Below are 20,255 nucleotides of genomic sequence, written 5' to 3' on the forward strand. Positions count from 1 at the left end.
CCCAATAACCCATAACAGACCTGCCCTCATGGACAGCATTTTATAAAGTGAAGATTTTTATATATAGTCATATGTTTCTTTTTTTTTAAGATTTATTTATTTTTATTGTAAAGTCAGATATACTGAGAGGGGGAGAGACAGAGAGGAAGATCTTCTGTCTGATGATTCACTCCCCAAGTGAGCACAACGATTGGTGCTGTGCCAATCCGAAGCCGGGTACCAGGAACTTCTTTCCAGGTCTCCCACACAGGTGCAGGGTCCCTAAGCTTTGGGCCGTCCTCAACTGCTTTCCCAGGCCACAAGCAGGGAGCTGGATGGGGGAAGTGGAGCTGCCGGGATTAGAACTGGTGTGCATATGGAATCCCGGCGCGTTCAAGGCGAGGACTTTAGCCACTAGATCACGCCGCAGGCCCAGTCATGTGTTTCTTAAGAGTGGGTATGTGGGACCCGGCGCGGTGGCACAAGTGGTTAAAGGTCCTCGCCTTGCACCAGGATCCCATATGGGCGCCGGTTCTAATCCCGGCAGCCCCGCTTCCCATCCAGCTCCCTGCCTGTGGCCTGGGAAAAGCAGTCAAGGACGGCCCAAAGCTTTGGAAACCTGCACCCGCGTGGGAGACCCGGAAGAGGCTCCTGGCTTCGGATCGGCATAGTATCGGCCCGTTGCGCTCACTTGGGGAGTGAATCATCGGATGGAAGATCTTCCTCTCTGTCTCTCCTCTCTGTATATCCGCCTTTCCAATAAAAAAATAATAAAAATAAATCTTTAAAAAAAAAAAAAGAGTGGGTATGTGGTCTGGGAAATGAGTTATTAGATTATCACATTGTTGCATGAATGTTGTAGAGTACACTTAGACAAATGGAGATGGCATAGTTCAGTTCCTCAGTGTGACCTGACCTAGTGACTCAGTAAACACGAGATGAATGAGGCTGCCACCCACCACTGTAACACATCATAGTGTTTTACAGGGAACGTCTTTGTTATGGGTAGGAGGAGTACATTTTCACTTTTAATTTTAAGTTAGTTATAGCAGATTTTATGTGATTCGTCAATGCAGCTCTTAAGAGCACAATGATGTTCCCTTCTCCTTTTCCTTCTTTCCTCCCTCTCTGTTTTACCCTCCTTGCTTCTCCCATTCTTTTTTTTTTTAATTTATTTTTTAAAGATTTATTTGTTTTTATTGGGAAGACAGACATATAGAGAGAAAGACAGACGAAGAGAAAGGACTCTCCGTTTGCTGTTTCACTCCCCAAACAGCCACAACAGCCAGAGCGGAGCCAATCCAAAGCACAGGTGCGGGGTCCCAAGGCTTTAGACTATACTGTCGACTGCCTTCCCAGGACACAGGCAGGGAGCTGGATGGGAAATGGAGCAGCTAGGATTAGAACTGGTGTGCATATGGGATCCCGGCATGTGTGTGCAAGGCAAGGTCTTTAGCCACTAGGCTACTGTGCCAGGCCCTCTTTTTTATATTTTTTTAGTTTTGAGATAATTTCAATATACGTTACAGTTACAGTAAAAAGACTTAATAGTTTACTGAGTAAGAAGTTGAACAAGTAAAAACAAAAGACCATAGCTTAATAGAAGTGTACACAATCACCATATAGAGTAATTGAATGGAAAATGATTGTTTCAGCCTTATAAATTAAATTATAAAGTGTTCACAGATTGTTAGAATTGTAGTAGTGTGGCAATCCTTTTTTTTTTTTTTTAAAGATTTAATTTTATTTTTATTACAAAGTCAGATCTAAAGAGGAGAAGAGACAGAGAGGAAGATCTTCTGTCTGATGATTCACACCCCAAGTGGCCACAACACCTGGAGCTACACTGATCCAGCCCAGGAACCTAGAGCCTCTTCCAGGTCTCCCATGTGGGTGCAGTGTTCTAAGGCCATGGGCTGTCCTCCACTGCTTTCCCAGGCCACAAGCAAGGAAGTGGAAGGGAAGTGGGGCCGCTGGAACACTAATCAGTTCCCATATGGCATCCCAGTGCTTGCAAGGCGAGTATTTTTGCTGCTAGGCTACTGTGTTGGGCCTGGGTTATGATATTTTTGTAATCTATTCAACCAACCCATGTTTTTTCTTTGGTAAGTTTAATGCATTTATATTCAAGATTAGGATTTCTGGATAAGAACTAAGACAGTGATCTTCCTACTCTTTTTTTTTTAAAAAGATTTATTTTTATTATTATTTTTTTGGAAAGGCGGATATACAGAGAGGAGAGACAGAGAGGAAGGTCTTCCGTCCAATGATTCACTCCCCAAGTGAGCGCAACGGGCCGATGCTATGCCAATCTGAAGCCAGGAGCCTCTTCCGGGTCTCCTGTGCAGCTGCAGGGTCCCAAAGCTTTGGGCCGTCCTCGACTGCCTTCCCAGGCCACAGGCAGGGAGCTGGATGGGAAGCGGGGCTGCCGGGATTAGAACTGGTGCCCATATGGGATCCCCGGGTGTGCAAGGCAAGGACCCTAACCACTTGCGCCATCGTGCCAGGCCCCTTCCTACTCTTTTAATAAATTTCATGTCATGTGTTTCATGATGCCCCTCAGAATTTCTTAGTAAGCCGGACTGGTGGTGCTGAGTTCTCTGAAGGGCTACTTTATTTTCTCCTTCAGTTTTAAAGAATAGAATCACTGGATGCACTATTTTTAGATGGAGTTTTTTTTCTTTTAAGACCTTCAATATATTATCCCTCCAATTTCTGGTCTGTAGGGCTTTTATGAAGGACTCTGAGGTTAATCTAATTAGTTTTCCTTTATATACATAACTTGATGCTTTTACTGTCTTTAGAATCGTCTTTTTTGTCTTTAACTTTTCACAGTTTATTGACAGTCTGCCACGGAGAAGATCTTTTTGGATCGAGTCTTTTGTGGGGGAGTTCTTTAAGCTTCTTTTATCTGTAGATCAATGTCTCAAGACTTGGAAGATTTTCAACTATTATTTCATTTGGTAGATGCTTTATGCCTTTTTTTTTTCCCTTTTCTCCTCCTTCAGGAATACCTATAATACAAATATTTGGTTGTTTAATAGTATTTTTACTTATATTTTCTTCATTCTTTTTAATTGTTTTCTTTTTGTTTTTGTCTGATTGGGTTGTTTCAGAATTGTTCTTTTTTAGGTTAGAATTTCCTTCCTCTACTTGGTTTATCCTGCTGTTAGAGCTCTCAACTATTTTTTTAAATATATTTCACTAATTAAAGATTTTATCTCTAAAATTTCTGTTTATTTCTTCTTTTTAAAATAATTATTTATTTTCATTGAAAAGGCAGACATATACAGAGAAGAGAGACAGAGAGGAAGATCTTCTGTCCAATGGTTCACTCCCCAAGTGGCCACAATGGCTGGAACTGAGTCAGTTCAAAGCCAGGAGCCAAAAGCTTCTTCCAGGTCTCTCATGCGGGTGCAGGGTCCCAAAGGTTTGGGCTTTCCTCGGCTGCTTTCCCAGGCCACAAGCAGGGAGCTGGATGGGAAGAAGGGCTTCTGGGATTAGAACCAGTGCCCATATGGGATCCCGGCACATTTAAGGCGAGGACTTTAGCCACTAGGCTATTGCACCAGGCCCCTGCTTATTTCTGCTTAATGAATTTTGTCTTCTTAGTAATATTTCCACTCATGTCACTTGTTGATTTATTCATTTTTTAACCTGTCTGTATTTCCTTGCATCTCATTGAGTTTCATTACAGTCGTTATTTTGAGTTCTGTATCTGTCATTTTATAGATTTCCTTCAGTTTAGAGTCTAATTCTGGAGGAGTTTTTGGTTCTACTGGAGCTGCCATGCCTTTTTGCTTCTCTTTATATCTCCTGTGTCCCTTCAGTGATGTCTGCCCATCTGGTATATTTGTCCCTTCTTTATAGATCAGATTTTATTGTAAGAGAGTTTATGGTTTGGCTAGAATGAAAGATATCACTTGGCTTATTGCTTTGGATTTGGTTGCAGGTCAATTTAGGAATACAGACTCATTGATTTCTAATATCTTAATCCATGTCACTTGTATCTGTGAGTGACACAGTGGAGTCATCTACTGCAGGTCCATAGGCATGGAAGCATGGTTTTGAAATGGATAAAGGTTTCCTTGGGTGTGTAACTTTTGTCCATGTCAGTCTTTCTGACAAATATGATAGCCAGGGCCTGTTCTTATTGCTGAGAGAGACAAGAGTGGCTCCCACTTCTCCTGCTGGCAAGCCTGAGTGATGTCACGACTTGTGGCACCAATTTCTGTGGCTCTGGTACTGTGTGATATGGATGAACCCTTCTGCTGGGAGAATCCAACTGGTGCTATGGATTGTAATACCAACAGCCCTAGTCCTGGGGCTATGGGCTGTGAACTTAACCCTGTTTGAGTCCAATGAGGTAATACAAAGTGTATAGGAGAGATTACTCTGGAGGATCTAAGTCCAGAGAGGTAGAATGTGGTACATTGTTCGTTGTGTCCCCTGGTAGATCCCTGTAGCATCAGGACATTTAGAATGAATTGTTACAGATGTATTGCAGTGGGTACCAAAACCTCCCTCAGTGGATGCAGATTTTGTTATAGACTAGCCCGCAGAAGCTAAAGTGAATCCCCCTTGCTCATGAAGAGTACTCAAGCATAGCTCTGGGGCTAATGCCCCAAAACTCCCACAGTTACAGGATGCAGAGTCTTTCGCCCCACATATTGCCCAGACTCTGACTATGATGTTGGTAGAACAGGCCAGCTGCACAAGTTCTCTACCGATTATGGTGCTCTATAGGAATGGGAGAGAAGGAAGCAAGGTGACTTTCCTGCTCCAAGCCCTGCAACTGATCAGAACCCAGTCAATTTTCCAGGCTGAACTGTGGCCTCCATCAGTTAAAACAGTGTACAGCAATGTCAGCACAGCAGCTGGCTGTGCTGCCCTGCATCTGCACAGTGATGGTAGTGTGTCGCAATCTTCTCTCCTTTGTCCCACCAAGACTTTGCTGTTTTGCTTCTTCACTGAAATTTCCATCAGTCAGACACCTGGAAATGAAATCCTTCCCTTGTTTTTTCATACCCCAAAGTAGCTTAAGTTCAGCAGTATATCCTTAACAGCAAAGTAAAAAGTATGGTAGAGTGAATATAGAAGTCAGTAACATAGTCATTTATTATAGTTTGCAAGTACTGTGCATTGTTGATAATTCATGTGCTACCTTGTTAGATGACTGGCAGCACAGTAGGTTTGTTTACACCAGCATTACCACATGGCATGAATAATGTATTGGACTACAGCACTATAGAGGATACTGCATAGGCGACAGGAATAATTCAGCTCCATCATAATCTTATCTTTTGAGTCTGTCATTTGTGTTGCATGTGGGTGACTGACACTTTGTAATGCAGCTCATTATACAATTGGTATAGAGCGAGTTGAGTCGTTTTCAACTTCAGCATATTAACATTTTGGGCTGGTTAATTCTGTGTGGTGGTGAAGGGTTACAATGTACGCATAGGAAGCTTAACAGGCTCTTTGCTCCTGTTTACTGTGTACCACTAGTATCCCCTCTTTGTGAGACCTGAAAATGTATCAAATGTTCCCATTTATTTTTGGCCACCAATTGAAACGGTTCAAAAAGTATGCATAAGAAAGAATCAAAATTCTTTTTTTATTTTCCATGGGGATAACTCATTGTTTTTCTATCTACAAATTACAGGCTGTGGAAAAAAATAAGGTTGTTTTAAGTATGTAGTTTTATTAACCAAAATTGGTTTTAAAATAATTTGTAAATTAATTATCCCACTTAAGATCATTGACCTTAAAATTTTTTTTTTACTTAGCTTTATTTTTTTAATGTAACTTTTTTTCCATTTTTTTCTTTATTTTTGATTATCTTTACATAGTTAATAAGGGCACAAAGGTTCAAGGGCTACAGTAAAATGGGTAAGACTATTATTTCCTGTATCTGGGGTAGAGGGGAAGAGAAAGGGAGAAGCCCCACCCATTCTTCCACCCATCCCAGGTCCCTGATGTGGGGCATGCTCTGAGGATCCTGCTCAAGTGGTTTTAATAGTTCAACAGTTCTGAATTGCTGCCAATCTCACCATTCCAAGCACGATGAGGTCGCTGCAGAATCCACTGATTGACATAGTCCACCTTAGAGTCTCCATTTGCCCAGTTTTTCACTGCCAACATATAGCTGGGTAGTTGATTGAGTTGTTCTGTCCTCTGTTGTGGTGCCAGGTATCCTGTGCAGGTTCTGATAGACTGCCATATCATCCATGTGCACCTGGTCATGCTCTCTACTGCTCCGTCTGAGCCTCTGAGGAGGCTTGGCTCTGGCACTTGCACTCCATGGCAGACCATGGGACCTGCATTTCTCTTCATGGTTAGGGTTCTGAGTCCAGCAGTTTGACTGGGGAGATCCCCAAAGAAACTTTGTCTGAGGTGATCCCAAACCAGATTTTTGTGTGTACTTGCCAAGTACAGGGCCCGGTATAGTCTATCACCCCAATCAGCTGGTGGTTGCAATTGCTGGATCAGTTCTGTTTCCAGTACTGTCTTCCAACCTTAAACATTTGTAATAACTTATTAAAAATTTGTTGGAATAGAGTTAACACAGAATTCAGTATCATAGCACAGTGTGTTAAGCCTCTGATTGTGATGCATCTGCACAGAACACTTGTTTGAGTTCCAGCTATTCTGCTTCCTGTCTGGTTCTCTGCTAACATACCTAGGAAGGTAATAAGATGGCCTGAGTATCCAGGTCCATGCCAGTTCTGTGAAAGACCCTGAGGGACTTTTGCTTGGCTCAACCCTGACTGTTGACTGCTGTCTGGGGAGTGAATCAGTATAGAGAAAATCCGTTTCTTTCTCCCCATCTCTCTCTCAAATGAATAAGTTTTTTTTTTTTAATAGATTTAATACTTAAACTTTAGACTGAAATTAGAATTTATGGAAATAAATTTGATTTCTTTTCAGACGGAAACGGTTCCTTCATTGCTTAACTCTGTTGATGCTAACAACAGCCTGGGCTGGGCCAGGCGAAAGCCGTGAGGCCAGAACTTAACCTGAGTTTCTCCTGGTGTCAGAGACCCAAATATCCAAGCCATCCTCTGGCTCCCAGGGAGCACATTACCAGGAACCTAGTTAGTAGTCAAAGAAATCACACATTTACCTATTACAATATGGCCTGGGGACATCCCAAACAGCAATTTAATGGGCTGAGCCACACTCCTAGCATGAGAAAAGCTTAATTTGTCATATCTTAGACAAGTAGTGTTTACTTTCTTTTTATTTTAAACTATGTGTTATTTTCTTTTTCCTGGAAAAGCAGTAATTAAATCTATTAAACATATCAACATTTTGGGAAGAGAATTGATGAAACATATAGAATGACTTTCAGTCTTATTAGATCAAGTAATTGATTAACCATTTTCAAAATAACTTTTCTATAAATATCCTTTTTACTAGGAATATATTTAACAAATATTCTGAAGACTGAAGAAGGAAATAATGACTTTTTAAAAAAGAAAGGGAAAGATTTAATCAATTTCAGCAAGAGGAGGAAAGTCGCTGAAATTACTGGAGAAATTCAGCAATATCAGAATCAGCCTTACTGTTTACGGATAGAACCAGAAATGAGGGTAAATATTTTCTTTGCTTATTTTCCAGAGTGTGATCTCTTAAGAAACACTATGATCATTTATTATGTTATTTTATGTTACTATGAAAATAATAAAATAAATTAATAATTAGATAAGTTAATTACTCTGTTAACAGTTATTAATATTATTAAGTACTTTATCATGAAAGTTTTTCTTCTTACTGGGCTGGTTCAAGCAACAGTTTCACAAAGTGGAAATGGAAGAAGCCATCTAATGTCTATACAGTAAAAAGAAAATCCACTACTATTATTATCTTTGATCATAAGCCATTTTAAATATTTCACATGTGTCATTATAACATTAAACTTTCCATTTCTTCACATAAACCCTATCTTTAAAGACTCATAGAAGAATGTTTAGGAGAGAGGTATATAAATGTGCCAGAGGCCAGCTCGAACCAAGTTCAGAACCTGAGAAGGGTGCGTGAAAATAGCGGTAGAGAGAAAAAAAATGGACCACTACAATTTCAGGATCATAATGGACAATGCAAGGAAGCTGTCCACTTTATTTATACAGAAGCAGTCACAAGGTCTGGCACAGACCTTTTACATCGTGGTGCTGCATCCACTCGACTGCAGAGTGTGGGGCCCGAGCAGTACGATTACAAAGTTTTCTTTAGGGGCAGTTTGACATAGCTTCAAAGAGGGCACAGTTCACAGTGGGTGAATGAGGAAGGATTATGCATTCCTTGTTTATCTTGGCTTAACCAGCCCCTGCCTGCTCTCCTCAGGTCTGGGCTGGAACTTGGCGCCACCTGTGACAACCAGATCCCGATCTTGAATTATCTTTGGGTTAATAAGTCTGGGGCCTTGGTTTATGGGGATTGGGACCATTGGGCCCATTAGTTGGCCATTAGGCCTACAAGCTCACACAATTTGTTAGCTAAGCAAGTAAAGCAGGAGTTATAAAAGCAAAAATAATTGCAGTTAGCAATGAGCCATGTTTACTCCATTTTTATTTCAGCTCTACAATGGACAAGTGGGTGCTTCCAAAGATAATTCTGCAAATTGTTTAACCTTAAGGCAGGGCATTATCCATTCTGGTGTTGCAGCCAGGAATTCTTCAGTAAACAACACATATTAATCAGTAATACACTTCTACTATAATTCTCTTTCTACAACTTATCTTAGCAGTTTGAGGAGAAAATATATCACAGAGGGGAAAAGATAAAGATCAGAAACAGAAAAACTACAAACATAAATTCCCATTACAACTACAGATTCAATAACCCTAAGTTAGTTTGAAAGCATGTATTACGATGTTAGTACACACATTCTTGAGCTCTTCCAGCCAAAGGGCCATAAGAGCAACTGAGACAGCATACATTGTTAAAGGCCGTATCAACAACATTAACTCCCAAGCTCACATCAGTTGTAAAAACCATTTCACAGGGGCAAACAACAATGCCTCAATAGATTACAGAATTCTTAGCGGGGTGACTGGGTGTCTTTGCAAAGGGAGGTAGAACTGCATTCAGGTGGTTGCAGAGACATCTGCCAGGCTCTGCCATGCAGCAGGAAGCTGTTCTCTTTACACCTTCATGTCATCCACACCTATTGCATGGACCCCAGCATAAATGCTTAGCAGAATCCTTTTATTGAACATTCTATCAACTGATGTCCCATTATCGAAAATAGTGTATAATGTTGATTTTGTAGTACCATAAAATGGAGGATGCATTCTAGGTTACAGTAACTAATATGTTTGTTAAATTAATTGTATTGTATTTATTTGAAAACTAGGTATAAACCATAAGTGCCGTTGTCACACTGGAAGCTGTGACAAACTTTTAGATATAATGTATGTTTGGGCATAATGAATGAAAATAGCTGCTAACATTTCTGTCCTCCAGAATTCCAGGACTGTAGTTATTCTTTGTTCCCATCTCAAAACACAGAGTGTCTAAATGTGAAGCATCCCTTTATGATTTTGTAAACCTATCTACTGAACAGAGACCAGTGATACTCTTACTAGTGGTCACATGTTTTATCCCATTCCTGCACCACTGATCTAGCCCTTTCTGATGTAGAGCTTCCCAGGAACATGGAACTAATTTCTTGAAGACCAGAATAGAGCTCACAACGTATTTTTCCATAGACATAATATTGCATTGTTGTTGGCATACATGAAATGGTACTTTGTTGGTATTCATTTCTCAGAAACTGATCTGCTAATAGAATTTTGTGGTCTGGTCTAGGCTTCCCACTGTCATTTAAAGCATTTACTTGGGGGAAGGCGGAGAATGGCTTCTTTATAAATAAGTCAAAGTACATTTAAAATGTAGACAACTTACTTCATGTATTTTTAAAAGATGTATTTAATCGAAAGAGCTACAGAGAAAGGGAGCGAGAGAGAGATATATCTTCTTTTTGCTGGGTCACTGTCTTAGTGACCCAGTCACAACTGCCAGCACTGGGCCAGGCCAGAGCCAGGAACCACGAGTTTCTTCCAGGTCTGCCATGTGAGTGTCAGGGACTAAAACACTTTGATCATCTTCCACTGCTCCCCAGATGGCTGCAATGGCCAGGCCGGGCCAGGCTGAAACCAGGAGCCAGAAACTCCAGGCTGTTCTTCCACCTGGGTGGCAGAGGCCCAGGCGCTTGGACCATCTTCCATTGCTTTCTCAGGCACATTAGCAGGAACCTGAATTTGAGGTGGAACAGAACTCCAATCAGTGGCCATATGGGATGCCAGCATTACAGGCAGCATCTTAACAAAACACTGATATCCAGAAGAATTTTTCCACTAGAAAATATAAAGCTCATTTTAGCTACTGCTAAAGCTAAAACCCAGTGCTTATTTTTAAATATGCTTTTAAAGCACTTCAAGATTACATCTAGTGATGTACTTCTAAATATTTTTCTACGGAAATCACAAGAAATGCACAAAAAATGTATGTGCAAAGAACTAATAGTTGTGATTAAAAATTAGAAATACCAATATGGATAAATAGCTGTGTGTGGATTCTGAAATACTATGGAGTTAACATTTTTATTTTGTAAAATGAATAAATGATGTGAAAAAAATAGCTATAAAGTGAAAGTTAGTTACTGTCACACTGTTTCACTCTAGCAGAAAAAATCAATATATATGCATGTACTCACATAGAAAAAACATTGGAACATATAATAAAATGTAAACAGTGAGATTTTTGGTTAGTAAGAGTACTTTTTCCATTGTGGTACTTTGATAAATTGTTTAAATGTTCTGTTTAAATTTAAGCCTAAAATGTTTTTGTACTAGAAGTTAACATGGATAACTTCAGATTTATAATTATCCCAGAAATTACTTTTGAATATACCTTAATCCAATTTAAATTTTTTTGTGTGATTTTCAAAAGCTGTGGGCCTGGTACAATGGCCTGGTGGCTAAATCCTAGCTTTGCAAGCATAAGGATCCCATATGGGTGCCAGTTTCTGTCTTAGCTGTTCTACTTCCCATTCAGCTCTCTGCCCGTGGCCTGGGAAAACAGTGGAGAATGGCCCAAAGCCTCGGGACCCTGTATTTGCATAGGAGAGCTGGAGGAAGCTCCTAGCTCCTGGCTTCGGATTGGCTCAACTGTGGCCGTTGCAGCTACTTGGGGAGTAATCAGCGGATGGAGGAAGTTTCTCTGTATCTCCTCTCTGTACATCTACCTTTCCAAGAAAAAGAAAATCTAAAAAAATTGCTTTTTATTGTAGATAACAGCTGTAATTTTTTTCTAAATGCTGTTAGTGTCTAATTGGTTATGATTATTTTATAGTGAGTAGAAATAAAGTTTACTGAGGGACAAGTGATGACAGCTACTGAGCAGTTAATACAGTATAATCAGTGAAAATCTGCTCATCTTAATAGGATTTCAGTACTAGCCTATTGCTTATACAGAAATTTTACAGTCTTATTCAGAAGCAGGGATACTAGAATGAACAATCCTTGTGAACTTTCCAGATACTGTTATTAATCATTATTTTAGGACTGAAATGTTGAGAAATAATTTTTATCAAACATTTTATGTATGATCTTACTGTTGTAAGACCTGAAATATTTGTATACTTAATCGGTATTTGTTTTAATTCCAGAGATTCTTTGAAAACCTTAACCCCATGGGAATTGCATCTGAAAAGGAGTTTACAGATTATTTGTTCAATAAGTCTCTGGAAATTGAACCCCGAAACTGCAAACAACCACCTCGATTTGTAAGTCCAATTTTAGAAAAAAGAGTTTTGTTTTAAAAAGCAGTATTACTTTCAATGTTTACTAACTTCTTTTTTTAACATTGCAATACAATCAAACAGCTGTTTCTAGGTTTTTGTTTTATAGTTTTGTACAGTTCTTTTTGAATTTTATTTTTGCCTAAAAGAGTGAGACAGAGAGAAAAAGACACACACACACAGAGATATCTTCCATCCACTAGACTAGTCTGAAGCTTGGAGATAGGAGCTTCTTCCAGTTTGTGCAGAGGCCCAGGCCTTGGGCCATCCTGTGCTGTTTCCCTAGGCCAGAAGCAGGGAGCTGGATAAAAAGTGATATAGCCAGGACTCAAACCCTACCTATGTGGGATACCAGGACCACAAAGGAGGATTAGCATACTGTGCCACTATACTCATAGTACTATACTATTCCTAAAATACATGCAAACTTTTTGATAAAATATGACTTTTTTTTAATATCTTGTTACCACTTTTTAAACTGTGCACTTTTTATCCCTTCTTGCATAAGAGAAAAAAGATGTGACTGAAACAACAGAAATGAAAAAATTTAAGAAGGAATAAGCCAGATGTATCATGGCTCCTGTGGCTGCCATGTGTATTACCATTAAGACTGCATGATGCATCATTGCCATTGGAACCTTCTCTCTTACCAGCAGCAACTGCTATGATTCTCAATACCCAGGTGGCAGCAGTAGTGGAAAATAAATTTCTACCTAGCTAATTGAAAGTAGCAAGGTTTGAAAGAAAGTAAAAATATTTATAAAATAAGTTTGGACAAAGCAATATTAAAATGAGTAGTTTTCTGCTGTGATAGAGGTCTTACCCTCATTTTATGGGAAATGAAACTTCCAGGGATTACGTAAGTTTTTTGCAGAGTTATTGGCACAATTGAAAATTTGACTCAAGTTTCCGAGTCTGAGTTTTGTGATGCAGCAGAAATTAAGTTGGGAGATAATGAGAGTACCCTTCTGCAACGTCATAGAGGTGTATCATTTAGTATAGTAAAGAGGGGAGGAGCCGACTTTTTTTTTCTGTATCATAGGAATCATGTTCCCCATAGATTTTTGCAAAATTGGTACAATTTGAAAGAGAAATTTAGATTCAAATATTTTAAAGGTAAGAATTTTTCACACAAATTCTCAAGAGGTTTTTTTTACAGTTACAAAAAGAGATTTCCTGACATTCAAGTCCATCTTAAAAAGTAGGCCAGTTGAGTTCAGAAGTTTCTGTAGGCTATTTTAACAGATTCTGATTGCATTCAAGTCTCTTAACTGTATGTTTAAAAATTATTGAGGTAGCTCTAAGTCATGAAAACAAAGTACCGCAAGTTAGTGATATTAGTTATGTTTGCTTCGTATAGCCCAGGAAAGCAACTTTCTCCTTAAAATCTCCTGGAATAAGGCCTAACACAGGCCGACATGGCTCTACCTCAGGCACTTTACGAGGTCATCCAACACCATTAGAAAGAGAGCCATATAAAATAAGCTTCAGTCGGATTGCTGAAACTGAGCCTGAATCAACAGTGTCAGCACCAACCTCTCCAAACACACCATCTACTCCACCAGTATCTGCTTCTTCAGATGTGTTTTTAGATGGGGATCTCAACAGTTCCTGTGGTAAGTATGTGATGTAAAGTGTTAAGTGAAAAGCAATTCTGTTTTTCAGAAAATTATTGTCTTTTAAGTAAGATACTATAGTACTCATTGAAAACTGTACTAATATGAAAAATGACAAGTACATGAAAAACCAGGGACCAACACATTATCTGTGCATTGCTTGTGCATATTAATTTTAATTGAAAGGCAAAGTGTCAGGGAGTGGGGGAGAGAGAGGAAGAGGGGAGGAGAGAGATTTTCCATCTGTTGGTTCACTTTCCAAATGGCTGCATTGGCTAGGCTGGATCAAACTGAAGCCAGGAGACAGAAACTCCATCCAGGCTTTTTATATGGGTGGCAGGGGCAAAAGCCATTTTCCCAAGTGCATTAGCAAAGAACGGTATCAGAAATGGAGTAAGTACGACTCAAACTGGTTAACCTACAGTACTGCAGTATTACCTATGTGCATCTTGCTGATTTGTTCACTGAACAAAGATTTTAGTATGTGTTGAGTTTCAGTTCCCTTATAAAGGGAGCAATAGGCAGTGATTAAGGAAACAGGTTAAAAAGAAAGTTCTGTAAGGAAGATTAAAGAAGGACTGTGATGGGTCCAACACAATGGTTCCGTTGGCTAATCCTCCCCTTGCAAAGCAGCAGGATCCCATATGGGTGGCAGTGCATATCCAGGCTACTCCACTTGCCATCCAGTACCTTGCTTGTAGCCTGGTAAAGCAGTAAAAAGTGACCCAATTTCTTGGGACCCTGTGGGAGAGCCAAAAAGAGCTTCTGGCTTCTGGAAATAATGTCAGGTCAGCTTTGCTCCAGCAGTTGCAGCCATTTGTGGAGGAGCGAACCAGGGGATGGGAGATCTTTATCTCTGTCTTTCCTTCCCTCTGAAAATCTGCCTTTCCAATACAAATAAAAAAGGAGGAGGGGGACTGTGATGAAATGGAAATCATATATGCTAAGAAAGTAAAAACATCACAGGTATGAAGAGTACTGGGTTCATTTTCTAAAACATTACCTTAGCAAAATATGGTGATAAAATTCTGTAATATGCATGTATTGCTGCTACTTTATGCAAATATTTTTAAATGAAGATATATATATAGTCCTCTGTTTCAGACTGTTTTTTCTTATTCCAATAGGTAGCAATAGCATCTTTGCTCCAGTGCTCTTGCCAAATTCAAGTAAGTAAGCAGAAAAGTGTATTCTAATGACATAACAATAAAGGGAATCATCTGGTTGATTAAATTTGCATTTGAGTTTTAGCAGCATTTTAAAAGAAATGGAAGAAATCTTATAAATGATTTACTTACAGCTGTGTCCTACTGAAGCTGTACTATCGTGTTTTCATCATTTTGTGTCCATATTCTAGGGATTATATGACCTTGAACAAATGACTTAATACCACTAAACTTTCTAACAATGGAGTCCAAGAATTGTGTTGAAGACCTAGCAGATTGATTGGCAAGAAGCAACAGTAATTTTATGTCACTGTCAGTATCTGCAGGCATTTGGGCTTTGTATTCCATCGTTTATCTCCTTACACATTGCAGTCTGCCTTCATAAATTACAGCTTCAGGCATCTTCTAGATTTATTAGAGTTTATGAATTTTTGTTGTTTTTGGTGGCTGGTCTGTAATAGAGATGTATTTGCCATGTACATTAGTTTTTGGGTGCTGCCAAACAAAATACAACCAATGAAAGCCTTAAAAAGGCTTAGTTTCTTGTTTCATAGTTCTGGAGTCTATAAATCCAAAATGAAGGTGTTGACGGGGCCATGTTTCCACTGAGACTTGGAGAGGACAGTTGCTGGAGATCCTTTGGATCACTTGGGTTGCAGACACATCACTTGAGTCTCTGCTTCTTTTGTCACATGGCTGTGTTCTTTCCATTGTGTCTCCTCCTCTTCAGAAGACACCATTTGGGTGCCAGTTCAAGTCCCAGCTGCATCTCTTGTTATCCAGCTCCCTTCCTGTGGCCTTGGGAAGGCAGCAGAGCATGACTGAAGTTCTTGGACCCCTGCACCCATGTGGAAGACCAAGAAGCTCCTGGCTCCTGACTCCTGGTTTTGATTCAGGCCTCTGTAGCTCTGGCCATTGCAGCTCTCTGGGGAGTGAACCAATAGATGGAAGATCTATCTCTGTCTCTTTGTAAATCTGCCTCTGAAATAAAAATGGATAAATCTTTTTTTTTTTTAAGTAGATTGCTTGGACTGGGATTCAGGCACAGTGGATTAAGGTGCTATTAGCATCTCATAACAGAGTGCCAGTTTGAGTCCTGGCTACTTCATTTCCCATCCATCTTCCTACTAATGTGCCTTCATCTTTATTGTAATAGCAACCATTGTTAGACCAAAAATAGTAATAGAGATGGCATTTACTTCTCTTTTTTTCCTTTACACCAAATGTGACCCACCAACAAATCTTGATTACTTTCTGCTCTTTACATGGGCCATGACACTGTTGGCATAGACAATAGTAGAGATTATGTTTTGTTGTCTAGGTATATTTAGAAGTTTCATTGAGAGTCTGCCTTCATTCCTTAGTAGAGATGCATTCTGTTGATTTTCTTTGATTCCTGGTACTCTGATCTCCATGACATTCTTTTGTTTGTGGGGTTACATATGTGTAAATATTCACCTTTTGTTTTGTATTTTTGATGAACGTTGTCTTATATTACAACAAACATATAATATCTGTCCTTTTGGGATTGGCTCATTTCACCTAGCATAATGGTCTCCAATTGGGCATATTTTGGATGAAAATGATAGGATTTCATCCTTTTTAATAGCTGAGTGGTATTCCATAGAGTAGATGTACCGTAACTTCTTTATCCAGTCCTCTTTCAGTGGGCATCTAGGTTGTCTCCATGTTTTTGTGATTATTGATTGTGCTGCAGTGAATACAGGGGTGCATATTATTTTTTCACGTGTATATATCAGATCTTCTGATAATATACCCAGGAATGGGATTGCTGGGTCATGTGGTAGGTGCCTGAGTATTCTGCATACCGACTTCCATAGTGGCTGCACCAGCCTGCAATCTCACCAGCAGGTGTTGTGGGTCTGTATGTGGGCCATTCTCACCGGAGTTAAGTGGAACTTCAGTGTTGTTTTTATTTGAATTTCCTTTATTGCTCAAGAGCTTGAACATTTTTTTCTTATGTCAGTTAGCCATTTGGCTCTATTCCTTTGAAAAGCATCTGTTCAGGCCCGATGCCGTGGCCCAGCAGCTAAAGTCCTCGCCTTACACACACCAGGATCCCATATGGGCACTGGTTCTAATCCCAGCCTCCCTGCTTCCCATCCAGCTCCCTGATTGTGGCCTGGGAAAGCAGTCGAAGACAGCCCAGGGTCTTGGAACCCTGCACCCACGTGGGAGACCCAAAAGAGGTTTCAGGCTCCTGACTTAGGATCAGCGCAGCTCCAGCCTTTGTGGCCACTTGGGGTGTGAATCATTGGCCAGAAGATCTTCGTCTCTATTTCTCCTGCTCTCTGTCTATGTGACTTTCAAATAAAAATAAATAAAATTTAAAAAGAGAGGAAGAAAACTGCTCATTTTCTTCACTCATTTCTTAACTGGTTTGCATGTTTTGTTGTAGTTTTCTCGAGTCTTTATATATTCTGGATATTAGCCCTCTGTTATGTAGTGTGAAAAGATTTTCTCCCACTCTGTTAGGTGCTTTTTTACTTTGTTTATTGTTTTCTTTGCTGTGGAGAAACTTCTTAGTTTGATATAGCTCCATGTGTTTATTTTGGTCTAGACTGCCTGTACTTTTGATGATTTTTCTAGTGAGTGTTTGCTTATGTGCCTATATCTTGTGGAGTATTTCCTATATTTTCTCCTAATAGTTTGATGGTTTCTAGGTATAGGTTTAGATCCTTTATCTGTTTAGATTTGATCTTTGTGTATGTTGAAAGGTGAGGATCTTGTTTCTTACTTCTACAGGTTGCTATCCAGTTGTCCCAACAGTATTTATTGAAGAGACCTTCTTTCTTGCCTGGATTGTTTTCTGCTCTCTTGTTGAAGACTGGATGGCTGTACATGTGTGGATTCTCTTGTGATATTTCTGTCTGCTCCATTGAGCTTCCTCTCTGTTTCTCTACCAGTACCAAGCTGTTGTGATTACTACTGCCCTCTAATATGTCCTAAATTCTGAGCTTGTGATCTCTCCAGCTAAGTTCTTATTCTTCAGGATAGTTTTGGTTATTCATGGTCTCTTGTGTTTCCAACTGAGCTTTTGTATCATTTTTTCCAGCTCTGTGAAAAAAAGAAAGTTCATAGAAAGCATGTTTAATAAAAAGACTATGCACTGGTTTTAAAATCTTTGTACCTAATGAATTTTAGAATTCCTTGTGCTGTTTGAGGTACCCTCATGTTACTGCCTGTGGACTTCTCTCTGCTCTCCTGCTTGCATTGCACTGCACTCACTTGGCCTCATGGCCTGCTTCCTTGCCTCCTCCAGGCTTTTGTTCAGTGTTACCTTTGTGAAATCTTTATAATCACCCTATTTAAAATTTCTCCTATTCCAGTTCTTTCCATACCCCTTTACTACCTCATATTTCCTCTTATCATTTCTAGCCATTGTACGTTGATGAAATTATCTGGTCTTTCTTAATACCTTATACTCTAGTAGAAAATAATATTTTCTTAGTTTTTTCACTGACATATTACTAGTACATAGAAGAATGCCTGAAAGTATATAAGATATGCCCAAAAAATCACTTATTGAATGAATAAATGGATAAATAAATAGCAAAAATGATGTTAATAAGTTAGTTAAATGGCATTACAAACATAGTGAAGTATCTCACATACACTGTAAATATTTAAAACGATCATGAAAACTAATCTCGGAGAAAAAGGCTATTGATAGAAAATAAAACTGTACTCACTTTATTACCTGCTGTGAAGAAATATAGTCCTGGGGTTAAATGGTGATTGCAAATCACTCCCAGACTAAAAAACTCCCACCACCCTATAGACATCTTCTGTTTCTACAAGTGTGGTGTCTGTAAGGAAGCGAAGGCTGATGTTAGACTGGCTTAAACATAGTAAAACATTCTCTACAGATGTAATTCAGAGTCTAGAAGAAGGCTGCTTTAACACTGTTGCTTTCAGTGATGGGATTCTTTTGATTCTGTGTTTCTAGATTATTGGGTTTATCCAAGGCTTTTGTGGTTAACTCACCAATGTACTTCATTATAACTTTAAGAAAGTTATCTTTATTTGCTTAGCATGTTCTTTTTCTGGGAATTACTACAGTATATATAAACTTTTGTTTTTGTTTTGGATTGTGAAAAGGTTTTTTGGAGGAGCAGAATCTTATTGATCTTAATTAAATACAGTAACTTCATTTATTGAAGGGTGTGGAGCCCTTTTTTCTGCCAAGGGTAATTTGGAAATTTACAACATCCCGTCACAGGCCACAAAAAAATTTATCAACATAAAGATCAGCTTGCTCTAGATTTATTGAAATTCGAGTCCTGCCTGTGATTGCCTTGGCCAGGGCTAAAACAAATGATGTTGCCAGTCTTAGGACCAGAGGTTCCCACTCCTGATCTATAATATCTGTCAGGCACTCATACATGCCACAGACAGAAGAGCAATTACAAACTATTCCCAAAAAGTTTAGGAGGTATTGGGAAGTTTAAATAACACTGTAGTCTGACAAATGCTCCCACAAAAGTGGTCACCAAGTTATGATGAAGTTTTGTTTTGAAATTCCAATGTGAATTGCGTTTCATTTTTTCCTCCCCTAGAATCTTTCTTCAGTTCGTGTAATAGTTTACATAAACTAAGTGAAGAACCACTAATTCCTCCACCCCTTCCTCCTCGAAAAAAATTTGATCACGATGCATCAAATTCCAAGGTAGCAACCTGTTGTCAATTTACTTCTACTTTTTCAAAGTTGTACATTGAAATAGTGTTCTTTCTTAATGTTTTGTCTTACCCTTATAGTTTTCACCATTTTTGTTGTTGTGTTTAAAAAATAATTTATGTAGCTGTTCAATCCTCATAAAAATCCTGAAAAAAAAAAAAAGACTTACGAGCTGACAGATACTCGAAGTACATTTTATTTCTGGTACAGATGGAAAGAGCTTCAATACCTAAAGAAGTCTTCAAACTTTCAGTTGTGTTTCTCAAACTTAAGTGTGCATCACTGTCACATGGAAAGCTTATTAAAACTACGTTGTTGAGGGTGCAGCGCAATAGTCTGGTAGCTAGACCTCCCCTCGCATTCACCGGGATCCCATATGGGCACTGGTTTGTATTCCAGCTGCTCTATTTCCCATCCAGCTCCCTGCTTGTGGTCTGGGAAAGCAGTCAAGGACGGTCCAAAGCCTTGGAACTCTGCAACCCTCTGGGAGACCTGGAAGAAGCTCTTGGTTCCTGGCCACACCACCAGAATTCCTGATTAGTAGGTTTGGGGATGGTACAGGAATTTACTTTTCTAGCAATTTCCCTATGGATAATACTGACTCAGGCCCTGGAACATACTTGTGAGTCCACTGATCTAACCCACATTTTGGGCAAGCAGCAATAGATGCTTGATAGACAGAAACTGGATATTAAGACTCATTGACATCTTTCCTGTATAAAACCGTGTATTATTTTCAATTACTTACCTGTCATGGTAATTAAAATAAACAAACTTCTACAATGTTTGACTTAAGCAAGATAATCTGAGGATTTATAGTCTAAGCTTTCAACTTATTTGTATGTATGTTATTTTAAATTTTCAATTTTTAACAGATTCAGTGTAGTTCATAGATAAAATTGTAAAAATATAGTGATATTTTCTTCCTCCCACACTCTTTAAGTATTCAATTTAAATGTCTCATATAAAAGTATTAAACTGAGCCCTGA

General features: G+C 39.2%; 1 protein-coding gene across 3 annotated transcripts in view; it reads left to right on the forward strand.

The window, feature by feature from the left end:
- SOS2 (SOS Ras/Rho guanine nucleotide exchange factor 2) overlaps window positions 1-20,255 on the forward strand; it is a 101,959-nt gene that overhangs the window by 79,840 nt on the left and 1,864 nt on the right. For all 3 annotated transcript variants that reach the window (XM_040969661.1, XM_040969663.1, XM_040969662.1), the window contains 5 exons: window positions 7,402-7,574; window positions 11,654-11,770; window positions 13,146-13,401; window positions 14,529-14,570; window positions 19,148-19,257. In XM_040969661.1, the coding sequence (XP_040825595.1) occupies window positions 7,402-7,574; window positions 11,654-11,770; window positions 13,146-13,401; window positions 14,529-14,570; window positions 19,148-19,257 (698 nt within the window). The remainder of the gene's footprint in view (window positions 1-7,401; window positions 7,575-11,653; window positions 11,771-13,145; window positions 13,402-14,528; window positions 14,571-19,147; window positions 19,258-20,255) is intronic.

This window comes from Ochotona curzoniae, unplaced genomic scaffold, assembly GCF_017591425.1.
Source record: "Ochotona curzoniae isolate NIBS_2020 unplaced genomic scaffold, NIBS_Ocur_1.0 scaffold_4701, whole genome shotgun sequence".
NCBI classification, from domain to species: Eukaryota; Metazoa; Chordata; class Mammalia; order Lagomorpha; family Ochotonidae; genus Ochotona; species Ochotona curzoniae.